This window comes from Sorex araneus, chromosome 2 (genome assembly GCF_027595985.1).
Source record: "Sorex araneus isolate mSorAra2 chromosome 2, mSorAra2.pri, whole genome shotgun sequence".
In the NCBI taxonomy this organism is placed as follows: Eukaryota; Metazoa; Chordata; class Mammalia; order Eulipotyphla; family Soricidae; genus Sorex; species Sorex araneus.
In genome coordinates, this window is record NC_073303.1 from 135661083 (window position 1) to 135673958 (window position 12876).

Genomic DNA, 12876 nt, shown 5'->3' on the forward strand with positions numbered 1-12876 from the left:
ACCCAGGTCGGTTGTGTGAAAGGCAAGTGCCTTAACCCCTGTATTTTCTCTCTGGCCTCCCATTTCCGTCAGGCCAGGCGGAAGCTCTGAGTACCACCAAATGTGGCCCATAAGACAAGCCAAAATGAAGATTTCAAAGATTTTGATTTTCCAAGGGCTGCTCCTGACTCTTCTTTGCTACCCCTACAAAAGGTTTCTGAAAGCAGGTTTGGACTGGAGTCATCGAGAGCGCCCAGTGGCCACTTATTCTGCCGGGCTGACCAGGCAGCGCCTGCGCTCTGCAGAGCCGGGAATCAGCCGAGTATCCCTGGACAGGGCCCTGAGCAGAAATAAACAAATCAGTAAATGCATGGACACCTTCTTTTGCTTGTTTATATGCTGAATATTTTGAACTAGCTCAACGATGTGGTGTAGGATTCTAAAATCCCCACCTGTGTGAGGCTTGTCTGATGCCACACATGAAGGCACGTGGGCCGGGTGGGCTTGCAGCCTCAGTGCAGGGCTGCTCAGTGGAGACCAGACAACGGGGCTATTGGTGGAAACTCAGGTGTGTGGGGGGCACTGAGTTGAGTGTGCCCCATTTTTCCCAATTTGCTGCCCAGAGGAGTCCTTCCCTCCCCTCAGAGAGACTAGCGTTACTCTGGAGAAGCTCCTTCTCCCAGCGCCGGGGGAGTGGGAGGGTGTCTTCCATAATAAGCGGGTCTAGTCTAGTCGTCTAGTGGCTGTGGGGAACCACGAAAGCCCGAGCTCGTGGCCGGGTGGGGGAGTCGGGGTTGCTCTGCCGGCTCCCGGCTCCCTCCTGGAGCACCGGACTGTTCCCCACTCCTGTACCCCAGTACTGGGAGACCCCCCCAGCCCACAAACAGAAAGACGAGTCTAAAGAAGAAAATGCACCTGGGCCAGAGGCGTGCACCCCAGCTGTTGTGTTCACGCTTTCTCGGGGCTGAGGCCGGGCTCTGCCGTGAGCCCTCTCCCCATGCCGCTTCTGGCCTCTGCGTCGCCTCTTTCTAGACCAGGCATGGTTGGGGCAGTTGCAGTCGAAGATGGAATGCTGGGGCTAGTGATAATGTCAGGGCTAAAATGCTTGCCCTTGGGGTATGGGGGGGCTTGTCTCGCAGGTAGCTGACCTGGGCTCCGTCCCCTGAGCCCCACCAGAAGTGATCCCAGAGTGTAGACCGAGCAGTAAGCTCTGAGTACTGCTGGACGTGGCCCCCAGTCCCAACAGACAGACAAGAAAGGGATCCTCTTCAAAGCTGACTAGTATGTATTAAGTTATAAGTGGTGGTGTTAGTTCCTATTGCAGTGTTGCTCTTATAAAATACTAGAAGTTTAGCAGGTCAACACAACACTGGCGTGTTTCAGTTCGCCCAAGTTTGGCTGGATTCAGTGAGGTTCTCTGTCCAGGGTCTCAGGGTGGCAGCCACCAGGCCCTTCTTTGGAGCCTGGCAGCAGAGTGTGGCTCAGCCCAGGCATCTACTCCTTGTGGCTGTATGCCTGGGCTCTCTATTCTTTTTGCTGGCCCTGGGTCACACCTGGCTCCTGGTGTGACCCAGTCTAGTCCGTGCTCTGTCTTCAGAGCCCGCAGTGGTGTGTGGGATCCTTCCTGTTCTCTGAGTAGCTCCTAAGCTCCCCTTTGCTGATGGAGGAGGCCCGCTCTTAGACTCACCTCTGTACCTTCAAACCAGCCCATTTGGACAAGAGAGGAGCTCAGCAGGACGAGTGCGTCTTCACATGCAGGAGGCCCACATTCGACCCCTGGACGCTGCCAGGAGCAACCCTGGGCACTGAGTCCGGAGCAGTCCCTGAGCACTGCCGGGTGTGGCCTCAGACAAAGTCCCTTAAGTTGTTGCTTGAATTGAATGAGCAGTTCCCTGAAGGACAAGAACCTCGCTTAGCCCTGGAACTGAGGTCTTAGGAAATCAGTCTTCCCCTAGAACGCTGTCTCCACGGGCGTCGTGAAGAGGAACCCTCGGAGGGAAGGGAGATGAGGCAGTCTCAAGAGATTGATGCCCCGCTCTCCCGCACCCGGGTGCTGTGGGGCGAGTTGTAGTGGGCGGGTCTCAGTGCGGTGGTGGTGGTGGTATTTCGGTGCCTCACGGGAGGGTAGTGATTCTCACTCAGACTTTCTTTCTTCAGGGTACTTAAAAAAAATGTATATGTATATATGTATATATATGTATATATACATATATACATATATATATACATACATATATATACATATATATATATATTGGCAAGGGGTGGTTCAAAAGCCGGAAGGTTTGTTTCCTAGAGCCCAGTGAGCTGTGAGGTTGCCGAGGCTCAGGCAGGTGCAGTGCTGGGGAGGAGAGCTTCCTGGGAACAGCCGCCAGCTGCCCTCCAGGCCTCACCAGAACCTGGGATTTTTATTGCTGTTGTTTCACGGCAGGGTTGCAACACTGTTCATATTTGAGGGACTGGGGGTCACACCCAGGTGCTCAGGGCTTACTCCTTGCTCTGCACTCAGGGATCACTCCTGGCGGGCGTGGGGTGCTGGGGTCTGCTGCATGTAAGGCTGTACTGTGCCTTGCCCCCGACAGTACTCAATTTGGGGGGTTGGCTGTGCCCAGTGACACCCCACTATCTCCAGGTGTCTGAGGCCACCTCCTGCCTACCTCTCCGACCATAAGTAACATGTTTGTATTAGTTCCCCTCCCCCCCACACACCCATCACTGCTGTTGCCCCGGCAAGGGTGCCCTGACCCCTGAGCTCTTTTAGGGTAGCATTGTCACATTTCACGGCTCTAAGTGCCACCTGCCCCCGCACATAGTCACTCAGGTCACACGCCAGAGCTCGCACAGCACCAGGCTGTTTGGGTTCCCGGGTCCCAGCCAGCAGCCCCAGGCCTCACGGTCCCCCCCAGGCTGAGTCAGTGTGACTCGGGCCCTGCGGGGTTTCCTTGGCCTTCTGGTCCAGGCCTTTCTGAGACCACTGCTCTTCAGTTTTATCCTTAAACTGTCCTCAGGCTGTACACAGCTACTTGATTGTCACATTCATTGGTAGTTTTCTTTTCTTTTCTTTTTTTGCTTGGGGGGCTTGGCCTTCTAATCCAGCTTCTGTTGCTCACTTGGCCTTTCACACACAGATTGTGGCCTCAGAGCAGACAGGTTGTGTGTGCCAATGGATTCCCAGAGGCAGGGAGAGCTTATTCTTATTTCAGTTTATTTTATCTGGAAATTTATTCTCATCTCTGTCTTGTAACCAAAGAAATCGTTTTGACATTGGGTTCAGTTCCTCTCGGAGAGCCCCGCAAGCTACTGAGTGTATCCCATCTGCACAGCAGAGCCTGGCAAGTTCCCCGTGGTGTATTCATATGCCAAAAACAGTAACAACAGGTCTTACAATGGAGACGTTACTGGTGCCCACTCAAGCAAATCAATGAGCAACGGGATGACAGTGCTACAGTGATACTTACAAATCAAGACCATTATTTGTGGTGATCTTTCTCTGCACCTGCCTGCTATATTTCCCTGAGATTCTCACAGCAGTGAGTGTCTTCCCAGGTGTCAGAGCTCAGCGGGCTGATCGTGTGCTCTTGGTGCTAGGGGCCTGGGGTCAGTGCCCAGGGGCACCTCCTTGACCTCCTCTGAGAGTGATGCGCCGGCGTGGAGCTGGGGGTCGCCACTGAGCGCTGATCGTGTGGCACAAACACACAGGAGTTCCTTCCTGTTCCCACGCCGTCTCCCACTCCTGCTGTTGCTGCGCCCCGTGTAGCCACGCCCCAGGCCGCGGGCTTGTGTCACTTATTCGGGGCACACTGCCTGGAGACCTCACCCGCAGTGCTGAGCCTTGTGCACTCAGCTGTGCCCGGGTCACTCTGGGCACGTGGGCAGGCGCTCTGCCCGAGTACCATCCGCTCCCCTGTCGCCTTCCTTGGTTCAGATGCTGTTCTGAGCCTCAGTCCTCATGTTCCTGCCCTTGTCCGAGGTGGTTTCTGATCCCCCCCTGCTGGGCCCCCACTCCTCAGCTCCAGCCTCCCCGCGCAAGGCACGTGTTCCGCTCACTAAGCCTTCATGGCCCTCCCTGTCTTCTGTTCGGATTTTAAACATCTGTCTTGGGTCCTGTTTGTGGTGCCCAGGGGCTACTCTTGGTTCCGTGCCCAGTGGGGGAACCGGGGTGGCACTGGGGTGGCACATGGAAGGCCTTGGCCCCCAGACTTATCTCTCTCCACCTGACAGTCTCATTTTGTTTGTTTGTTTGGGGCTGGGTCACCCCAGCTGTGCAATGGACTTCTCCTGGCCCTATGCTCTGGGCTCACTGCTGGCACAGATGAGGGCGTCTGAGGGGCCGGGGGGGCTGTATTCTGGCAGCTTCCTGTGGGGGGCTCTCTTCCGCTCCGTGACAAGTCGTGTTTTTAAGTCTCAGCTTACCATAGCCGGTCCCTTCAGCTTACTACATTCTGCTTACTATATTGTTTATATTCCAGAATATATTTTTAAAATTACTTCATTTGTTGACATTGCAGCTTTCAAAAAATTTTATGTAAGTAGTCGCCAGCTCTGAATTTCATTTTAGGATACTGAGGAGGCATTATAAAATACTGCATGTGCTTAAACAGAGGTTGGGACTACCAGGGCTTGGCCCTGTTCACAGGTGGAAAGAGTGAGTCCTCTAGGCATACTTTGTCCCTCTGCCCTCCCCCATGTCGTCTTTTTGATGAAGCCGTGCTTGGGGCTTTTTCTGGACTCTGCACTCAGGATCACTCCTGGCAGGGCTTAAGTGGTGCCGGGGACTAAACCTTGGTCTGCCTGTTGCATGGCAGAAGCTACAGTTTCTGTCCAGCCCCTTTAATCAAAACTCTTATGCCTCACTTTCTTTTTTCTTTCAATTGTCTTTTAGTTGTTTTGTTTTGGGACCACACCTGGCGAGGCTCAGGGGTTCCTTCTGGCTCTGCACTCAGGAATCACTTGTGGTGCTCAGGGGACCATATGGGATGCCGAGGATTGAACTTAGGTTGGCTGCCTGCAAGGCAAATGCCTTCCCCACTGTACTGTTGCTCTAGCACCCGGTATCTCACTTTCATTCCATCATTTACAGCCTCATAAAGTCTAGAAGCCCCAGGCAAAATATACTTGCAGCTCTTACAGGGTTTTTATAGTATAAAAGAAGTCCATGGTATTGACTAGCCTAATGGTTGAAATGCACTCCTTAGGAAATCTTCCACAGATACAAACTAAAAATGAGAAAACAACAGAAAAAAAAATTTCATTTTAGTAAATAGTCTGTAGCCAAGTTTTAAAATGGAATGTTTGCTTTTTAAATTCACACTGCTAGCAAACACAGCCCTTTTCTTACTGAAAGCTTGTTTATATGAGATAAAACTATAATGCTATTGATCCTTACTAATTCTCTTTTTCCCTTTTTTTCCCTCCAGATTTTACATTGTGCAGTAGGTAAGTGTGGAGTTCACCCCTCTCAACCCCAATGATGTGTACTGGGAAAGTTTATCAGCTAATCGTTAGATATAAAATTACACAAGTTTGTCTGGCTTTGCTTCTAAGGTTTCGATATCATTGATATTTTGATATCATTGCTGAACATCTGGTATCATTGCCAACACTGGTGCTCTTCCAGTTTAAAGGGGCCTCTCCCACTTCCCGTCCCAAGGGTGCAGGAGCACCAGCAGCTCCTAGAAGTGAGACTTGCTGTTCTGGCCCTCCTGGTGTACGGTTGTGCAACTGGCACCTTCTCTTCCCTCACCTTGGACATGGGGGACTGTGTTCCTGGATACGAGGCAGATGGGAAGGTGTGGGTATGATGATTCGGGCAGAGGTCAGGCATTCCCGCCAAGAGCACAGACCATGTGTTCTGTGGGGTAGGAAGTGGCCAGACCCTGCCAGGCCTCGAGCTCAGGCATAGTCTGCGACGCCTCCAGCCCTGAAGTTCCCTGGAATTCCGTGCTGGGAAGTCAGCAGACCCCTCCCGAGTACGCCTGCAGAGGCAGCTGGGCCTGAGGCCTCGTCTTTCAAAGGGAGGGTTTGCAGTTGGTAAAGGGGAGGGTGGTCTGGACCGCGAGGGTCTGGAATTGGCAAGCCACATGGAACCACAGCGGCCAGTCAGGTCAGTTCAGGGACCCAGTGGGCACTTGCTGTGGCGTGGGCTGGGCGTCGGGAGTTCTGACGGGAGACTTAGGCCTCAGGGGACACTGAGGTCCCATGGTGGGTCTGTGGCGTCTCAGGGCCACCTGCGCTGTTAAGGTAGCAAAGCAACCTTTTCCCAGTGCAAAGGAGGCCTGAGGTCAGCATGTTGAGAATCGTATATTTCTATGTTTATTGGGTGTGAGAGGATAGAATTTGTAGCTCTTGTTAGATTCTCAAGGGAGTTGCTGTGATCTAAAACACTCTTGCTTTTTTTTTTAACTTTTATTTTTATTAAGATGTGATTCACAAAGATGTTCATAATAGAATCATTTCAGGCATGTAATTTTCGAGCACCAGTCCCGCCCCACCAGTGTCCCCTTTGCTCCCCCAGTGTCCCCAGGTTCCCTCCCATCCGCCAGCCTGCCCCCCAGCACGCATGTAGCAAATTTATTTCGTACTATTTGCTCCAGCAAAGCTTAAAGGAAATGGAATTATCGGAAAATGAATCAAAGTTGATTTGTGAGGATTGATTGCTAAGTGATTTTAGCCAATATAAGTAAGACATTAATTCATTATTGAAAGTGTATACAATCTCTCACTGTGCGAGGAGCAAATACTGTTTCCTCACTCTAGCAGGGGACAACCATGTGCATGCGAGTGAGTGTCAGGCGCGCCCCCTCTGGGAGGTTCCACCTGTCCTGCAGACAGGTGTTTTAAGACCTGTAAAGACCTGCACAGCAGGAGAAAACACGCTCTCGAACCCGGGCAATGCCTTGAGCTGACACGTAAACCTCAGACGCCTTTCCTTTAAATCTTTTTTTTTTTTTTAATTTTTTGTTGAATCACCATGTGAAAAGTTACAAAGCTTTCAGGTTTATACAATGATCGGTTATACAATGATCAAACACCCATCCCTTCACCAGTGCACATGTTCCACCACCAAGAATCACAGTATACCTCCCCACTCCCCACCCCCTGCCTGTGTAGCTGATGATTTTCACTTTACTCTCTCTTTACTTTGATTACGTTCAATATTTCAACAGGAAACTTACTACTATTATTTGGAATTTTCCCCCAACAATCAGACCTGCCGAAAAGGCAGCAATTGATAATTTGTTTTCCATTGCTGAGAATGAAGAGCATATGAGGTTTTGGATTTCTGGTATTTTAGTAACTAAGTCCAGAGAAATTTCTGCCAGAAATTGCGTCATTACAAGCTCGTACCTCTGTTTAGTGGGCCTTATAAGATGGCGGTCGCCACGCCGCTGCCGGGGAAAGGAAAGGCCGAGAGAGAAAAACCTTTCCCCTCCTGGGGCAGCCTGGGGCCATAGTTCAGTTCACAGTCTAGAGGCATTTCTGCAAGAGGCTGCTGGTGCCGAAAGTAGTTAGTTGGCCTCTGGGATCATGGGCGTTCAGCAACAGAGGGGCCGCTCGTGTGCGGCCGGTCGGGTCACATCTGGGCAGAGACTCCTTTAAATCTTTTATCTGAAAACTTCAAGGTGGAAAGTTTTGTCCTTTTGTCTCTTTTTAAAAATGCGTTTGAAGCATGAATTTGCAGATTGAGGACACATGTGGCCAGAGAGAGAGTTCTGGAACGCTTTGAGGCTGTGTATGCAGGTGTACCCCGGTCTCCTTTTTTTTTTTTTTTTGCTTTTTGGGTCACAACCGGTGATGCACAGGGGTCACTCCTGGCTCTTCACTCAGGAATCACCCCTGGAGATGCTCCGGGGACCATATGGGATGCTGGGAATCGAACCCGGGTCGGCTGCTTGCAAGGCAAATGCCCTCCCCGCTGTGCAATCGCTCCAGCCCCTCACCCCAACCTCTTCTCCCCGCCTCGTCACTACGCTGCCTCTGAGAACGTCAGAGGTGACTGTGTTCCCGAGGCATGCATGGGCTCCTGCTGTGTTCTGGCTTGGGCCCTACCTGGTGGGCTCAGGGGCCACCCCAGCTCCCAAGCTGGGGGGGCCACATGTGGTGCTGGGGCAGAGCAGACCCCTGCCCTCCTGAGGACTCGCTCTCAGGGACTTTTCTTTTAGGGGCCACACCCATGGTGCTCAGGGGTCACACGGGGATCACCCAGGCCCGCCGTGCGCGGAGGCGAGCACCTGAGCCCTGTGCCGTCCCCGCCTCTGTTGCGTTGTAATCTCAGATACGCTGTCTGTTTCACTCTCGGGGAGGGGGACTGCCCTGCAGGCATATGCTGTCGCATGTGAGTTATATGTCATGTGGGGCATACATGCTGTATGTCATGTGTGAGAGTGAGCCTAGCTCCCGAGGATAAGGTTTAGGAAATGCCAACAGAGTGCCCGATGGGGTGTTGAGGACTCCCCTTGTCACAGCTGCCCCAGGTCCCTGCAGGAGACCCTAGAACTAACTTCCTGTTCTAGAACAAAGTTGGTGCCCTCTGTGACCTGCTTTCCCTTCTTGCGGGATACTCGAGTGCACATCCTGAAAAGGACGCTTGGGCCCTACCAGGTGCTGCTCAGGAGTCCACTGTTGGTGTGCTTGGGGGACAGAGGGTGGGCTGCACCCAGGCAGGTGCCACTGAGCCCTGTACTATCTCTGTCTGCCTGTCTCTCTCTTTCTCCCTCTCTTTCTCTCTCCCTCTCTCCCCCCTCCTCTCTCTCTCTCTCTCTCTATATATATATATATGTGTGTGTGTGTGTGTGTGTGTGTGTGTGTGTATATGCATTTTGCCACTAAGCTATATTTTTTCCAGGCCTTAAAATGTTTTTGAAGCAGACCCTTTCCACTCTCATTCCCTGCTTTGCAAGACAGTTCCTCTCCCTCTCTTCTGCCGTGTTTGGGAGGGACTTTTCCCTTTGTGCTCATTTGTACTCCATCCCAGCAGCTGGCTTCTCTCCCCGGCCAGTCCCCCGCCCCTAACTCAGACTTGGATCAGCATCCGCCCTGCTGAGCTGGAGGATGCCTTCGCAGTGTGCAGCTCGTTCTTTGTTTTATTGAATCGCCACTAGATACAGTTACAAAGATGTTTGTGATTGGGTTTCAGTCATACAGTGTTCCAACGCCCACCCTTCACCAGTGTGATTTCCCAGCACCAGTGTCCCCAGATTTCCTCCAGTGCAACCCCCATGGCAGACAAGCTCCCTCCCCACCTCTCTGGCACACGCCCCCTCCCCGCTTTTCCTTTGGGTCTTCCAGTTCGCGGCACAGGCCTGAAAGGCATCTTGTACACCCCTTTGCCGTGCTTCAGCATGTGGAAGGGTCCCTCGGACATGCCGTGGCTCAGTGCCATGGTCCGGGAGGGCGTGGAACCTGTGTCGGAAGCTGCGAGTCCATGTTTCCCACCGGCCTCAGAGCTTCCCGGAAGTCAGTTGGCATCTTTCCTGCTCAGACCCTTCCTTCGAGGCCTCGAGCCCCTTCAGTACCTGCACCCTGACTGCGTCCTGCCATCCTTCCCTTTGCCCTGCCCAAGCAGCCTCAGCTCCTCGGGGTCATGCTCTGCCCACCCCTGCCTCGGGGTTGAGCCCAGGCCGCCACCCTGCCGTGCCGGGCCTCCTGTGTCCCTCTGCCAGCGGACCCCACAGCTGCCTGCTCCTCACTTTCCTGTCAAACCCCGAACCTCCCCTTATTGCTGACCCTTCCCAGTGTCCAGTAGTTGGCGCCTGTCCCTGTGTCCACAGTGATGCTGCCAGGTTGTTCTCTGGTTCAGTGCACGCAGGTGCCAGGGGCGGGGTCCAAGCCTCAGGCCTGTGCTGCAGTTGTAGAGCAGAGATTCTCTTACCCCCCGCCCCTGCTGCACCTTTCCCTGTCCTTTCTCAGCAGTGGCACTCAGCAGGGCACGCCGCACTGCTGGACATGGAGCTCGCCTTTTCGGGTGTTCCCTGGGGCAGAGCTGTGGGCATCATCTACTGCAGAGGCTGGCGGGCATTGGTACACGGGCATCCGTGGGGATTGAACTCGCAGCCTAGGACAGAGACTGGGGCTCCTGAGCCAGCCCCACGCGCCTCCCTGCGCTCTGTCCCCGGCCCTGGGCAGTGCGGGGCACTTAGCGGACACGGGATCACCAGCTTACAGTTTGTACGAGTCCCCAAACTTGCTTCACAGTGTTTTCAGGTTCTTCCGGGGGGGGGGGGCGTAATGGTGGGGAGGGAATATTAGTCGTGAGAGAGAAGCTGAATGCCCTGAACAAACACGATGACCTCCTGGCACCTGTGCTGCAAACCGTAATGCACAAAAGGGAAAGGGGAGAGAGAGCACGAAGGGAAGTGTCCCCAGGGAGGGAGGCTGGGGGTGGAGGGGTGGAGGAAGGGAAACGGGGGCCATTGGTGGTGGGAAATGTGCACAGGTGGAGGGACGGGTGCTGGATCATTGTATGACTGAAACCCAATCATGAACAGCTTTGTAACAGTCTATCTCATGGATATTCAATTTTTAAAAATTTTTTAGAAAATAAGATGTGGGGGCTGGAGCAATAGCACAGTGGGTAGGGCGTTTGCCTTGCACGCAGCCAACCCGGGTTCGATTCCCAGCATCCCATATGGTTCCCTGAGCTCCGTCAGGAGTAATTCCTGAGTGCAGAGCCAGGAATAACCCCTGTGCGTTGCCGGGTGTGACCCAAAAAGAAAAAAAAAAAAAAGAAAATGTGGAGTTCATGCCCAATTCAGTCAACATAATCAATGGCTGAATAAATAGCAGTACTCATTTTAGCATTAGGCTTAAGTGAATCCTGCCTCCCCCTGCTCCCCCCACCACGCACGCTCACAGGTACACACACACACCAAACACACATGCACCCGCCAGCTTATTTACTTTTGGATTGGAATGCTGGTTGATTTTCCTGTGACTTTCTGGGTTTTGCAGTCTGGGCTGGCTTTGTTTCAGATTGATTTATTGATCCCCTGCTGCCTGCCGCTTCCCTTCCCTTACCGGCACTGCTGTTGGGATGCATGGATTGTTTGTGGGGTGCCACCCTTTCCCCCTTATCGTGGTGCTTCCGCAGGACTCACGCTTCCTGGCCGCGGTGGTGGTGCCACGGTGCGTCAGCAGGGGAGGGCCCAGAGGGTGCAGAGAGCAGAGCTGCCAGAGTCCTTGCCATGCATGTGATTCTGCCAGGACTTGAACTCGCTGCCCTGTGCTCCGGGGAGCGTGCTCTGAGCCCTGAGCTCTCCTCCCAGCTGTTTGCAGGTCTCTCCAGCCTGGGCTGTGACTGGCCCAGGACTCCTAGGAAGTGGTGTTTGTGCCACTTGGTGGCTCTGTCTGCAGAGGGTGGGGTCAGTGGCCCTTTGCCTCAGGGGCTACTGTGGAGAGGAAGCGGCGCTGAGTGTGGATACACCTGGTGCTGTGCCGGGAGGGCAGTCTTGGGGAGGGCCAGCCAGCGACGTGGCAGCTAGTGCCTTGCGGTGCTTTGGGTTTGGGTGCTCGGGGATCACTCCCACCAATGTGCTCAAGGGGCAGATGTGGTGCAGGGGATCGGACTGGGGTCGGCTGGAGGTCAGGCAGGTGAGCCTGGTGGCTGTCACCTACCAACGAGTGTCATCTCAGAGCACAGTGAAGGCTTCGTCCTGCCCCAGCGTCCTGTTCGGTGGGTAGAGGGCATAACTCTCGCTCTTCCTGTCTTGCCTTTGCTCGAGGGACACTGTGGGTGCTAAGGGTTATCAGGGCCGCCTCTGGGTGTATGTCAGAGCTGCCTTCTGTTCAGGGTTGTGACGGCAGCAGCAGAACCGGTCCCCGGAGCGGGCCTGTGAGGGCTGCGCGAGGCCCCCCAGCTCGGCCCTGCTCCCCGTGTGTGGGATAGTTTCCATTCTGGGAAGGGTTCTGTTCTCTGTGTGAGCCTGCTCTGGGACACGTCCTTTACACGACTACAGGAAGAGTTGTCGTCTGTGACTCCCCTGGTAGTGTGTGTTGGCAGGAGCGTTATCAGCGTTCCTGGCTTGGGCTTAGAGAGATGTGGAGGGCGTGGGTGGGGGGTCTCCTTGTGGGGTCAGAGGTGCAGGCGGAGAGGCTGGTCTGGAAGCTTGGCAAGGTGATGTTTGAGTGCTGGCAGAATCCTACTTTGTTTTGGTTTTGGTTTGCCTTTTGGCCCCTGATGGTGCTCAGGGGTCACTCCTGGTGGGGCCCCGGGGTCCCAGGTATGGTGCTGGGGGTGGCACCCCATCCGGCTGCGTGGAGGGCAGCATCCTGCCCGCTGCACTCTTCCTCCAGCCCCGGCACTAGCAGACTCTTCATCTCCTTCCAGTAGACGGAACTTTCCGGAAGGGCTCTTCCTGTTGCTCCTGTGGGCAGGAGGCTGTGGTGAGGCTCGTGTCGGCGCAGAGGGTGACGCTGCAGACACCAGGGGATGCCGCCAGAGAGCCTGGACTGTGCTTGCCCGTGCGCGTGGGGCCCGGCTCTCTCTCCTCTGCTGGCGCTGCCCGGTTAGGCAGTGCACGGCCACCTCCGCCCCAGCAGCACGTGTTTGCACACTGCTTTTATCACAGATACGTTGAAATGGGGGGGGGGGGGCATGGTTCGGGAGACAACACAGTCCCCTCCCCCCAGACAGTTCTGCCTCACGACACAGACCTGGGAGTTCTCTCCCGCAGACAGCAGCCCCCTCTCTGTCGTTGAGAGGGGGAGGATTTGATTGTAAGGGAATCGCGGTTACTTACAGGACAGCGGCCCTGCCTGTCGCAGCAGGGCGAGCCTGGAGGGCGTGTTCTGCAGGGAAGGGTCTTTCCTGCTCGCCCGGCCACGCTGGTCTGTCACCCCCTGGGCTGGGTCTCGTTAGAAAGATGAACTTTCCAAACAGTGAAGGAGAGCAAGAAGTCT

General features: G+C 54.2%; 1 protein-coding gene across 1 annotated transcript in view; it reads left to right on the plus strand.

The window, feature by feature from the left end:
- Positions 1-12876, plus strand: part of HACD2 (3-hydroxyacyl-CoA dehydratase 2) — an 81811-nt gene that overhangs the window by 12842 nt on the left and 56093 nt on the right. The window contains exon 3 of the mRNA XM_055128382.1: positions 5397-5415. Coding sequence (XP_054984357.1) covers positions 5397-5415 — 19 coding nt within the window. The remainder of the gene's footprint in view (positions 1-5396; positions 5416-12876) is intronic.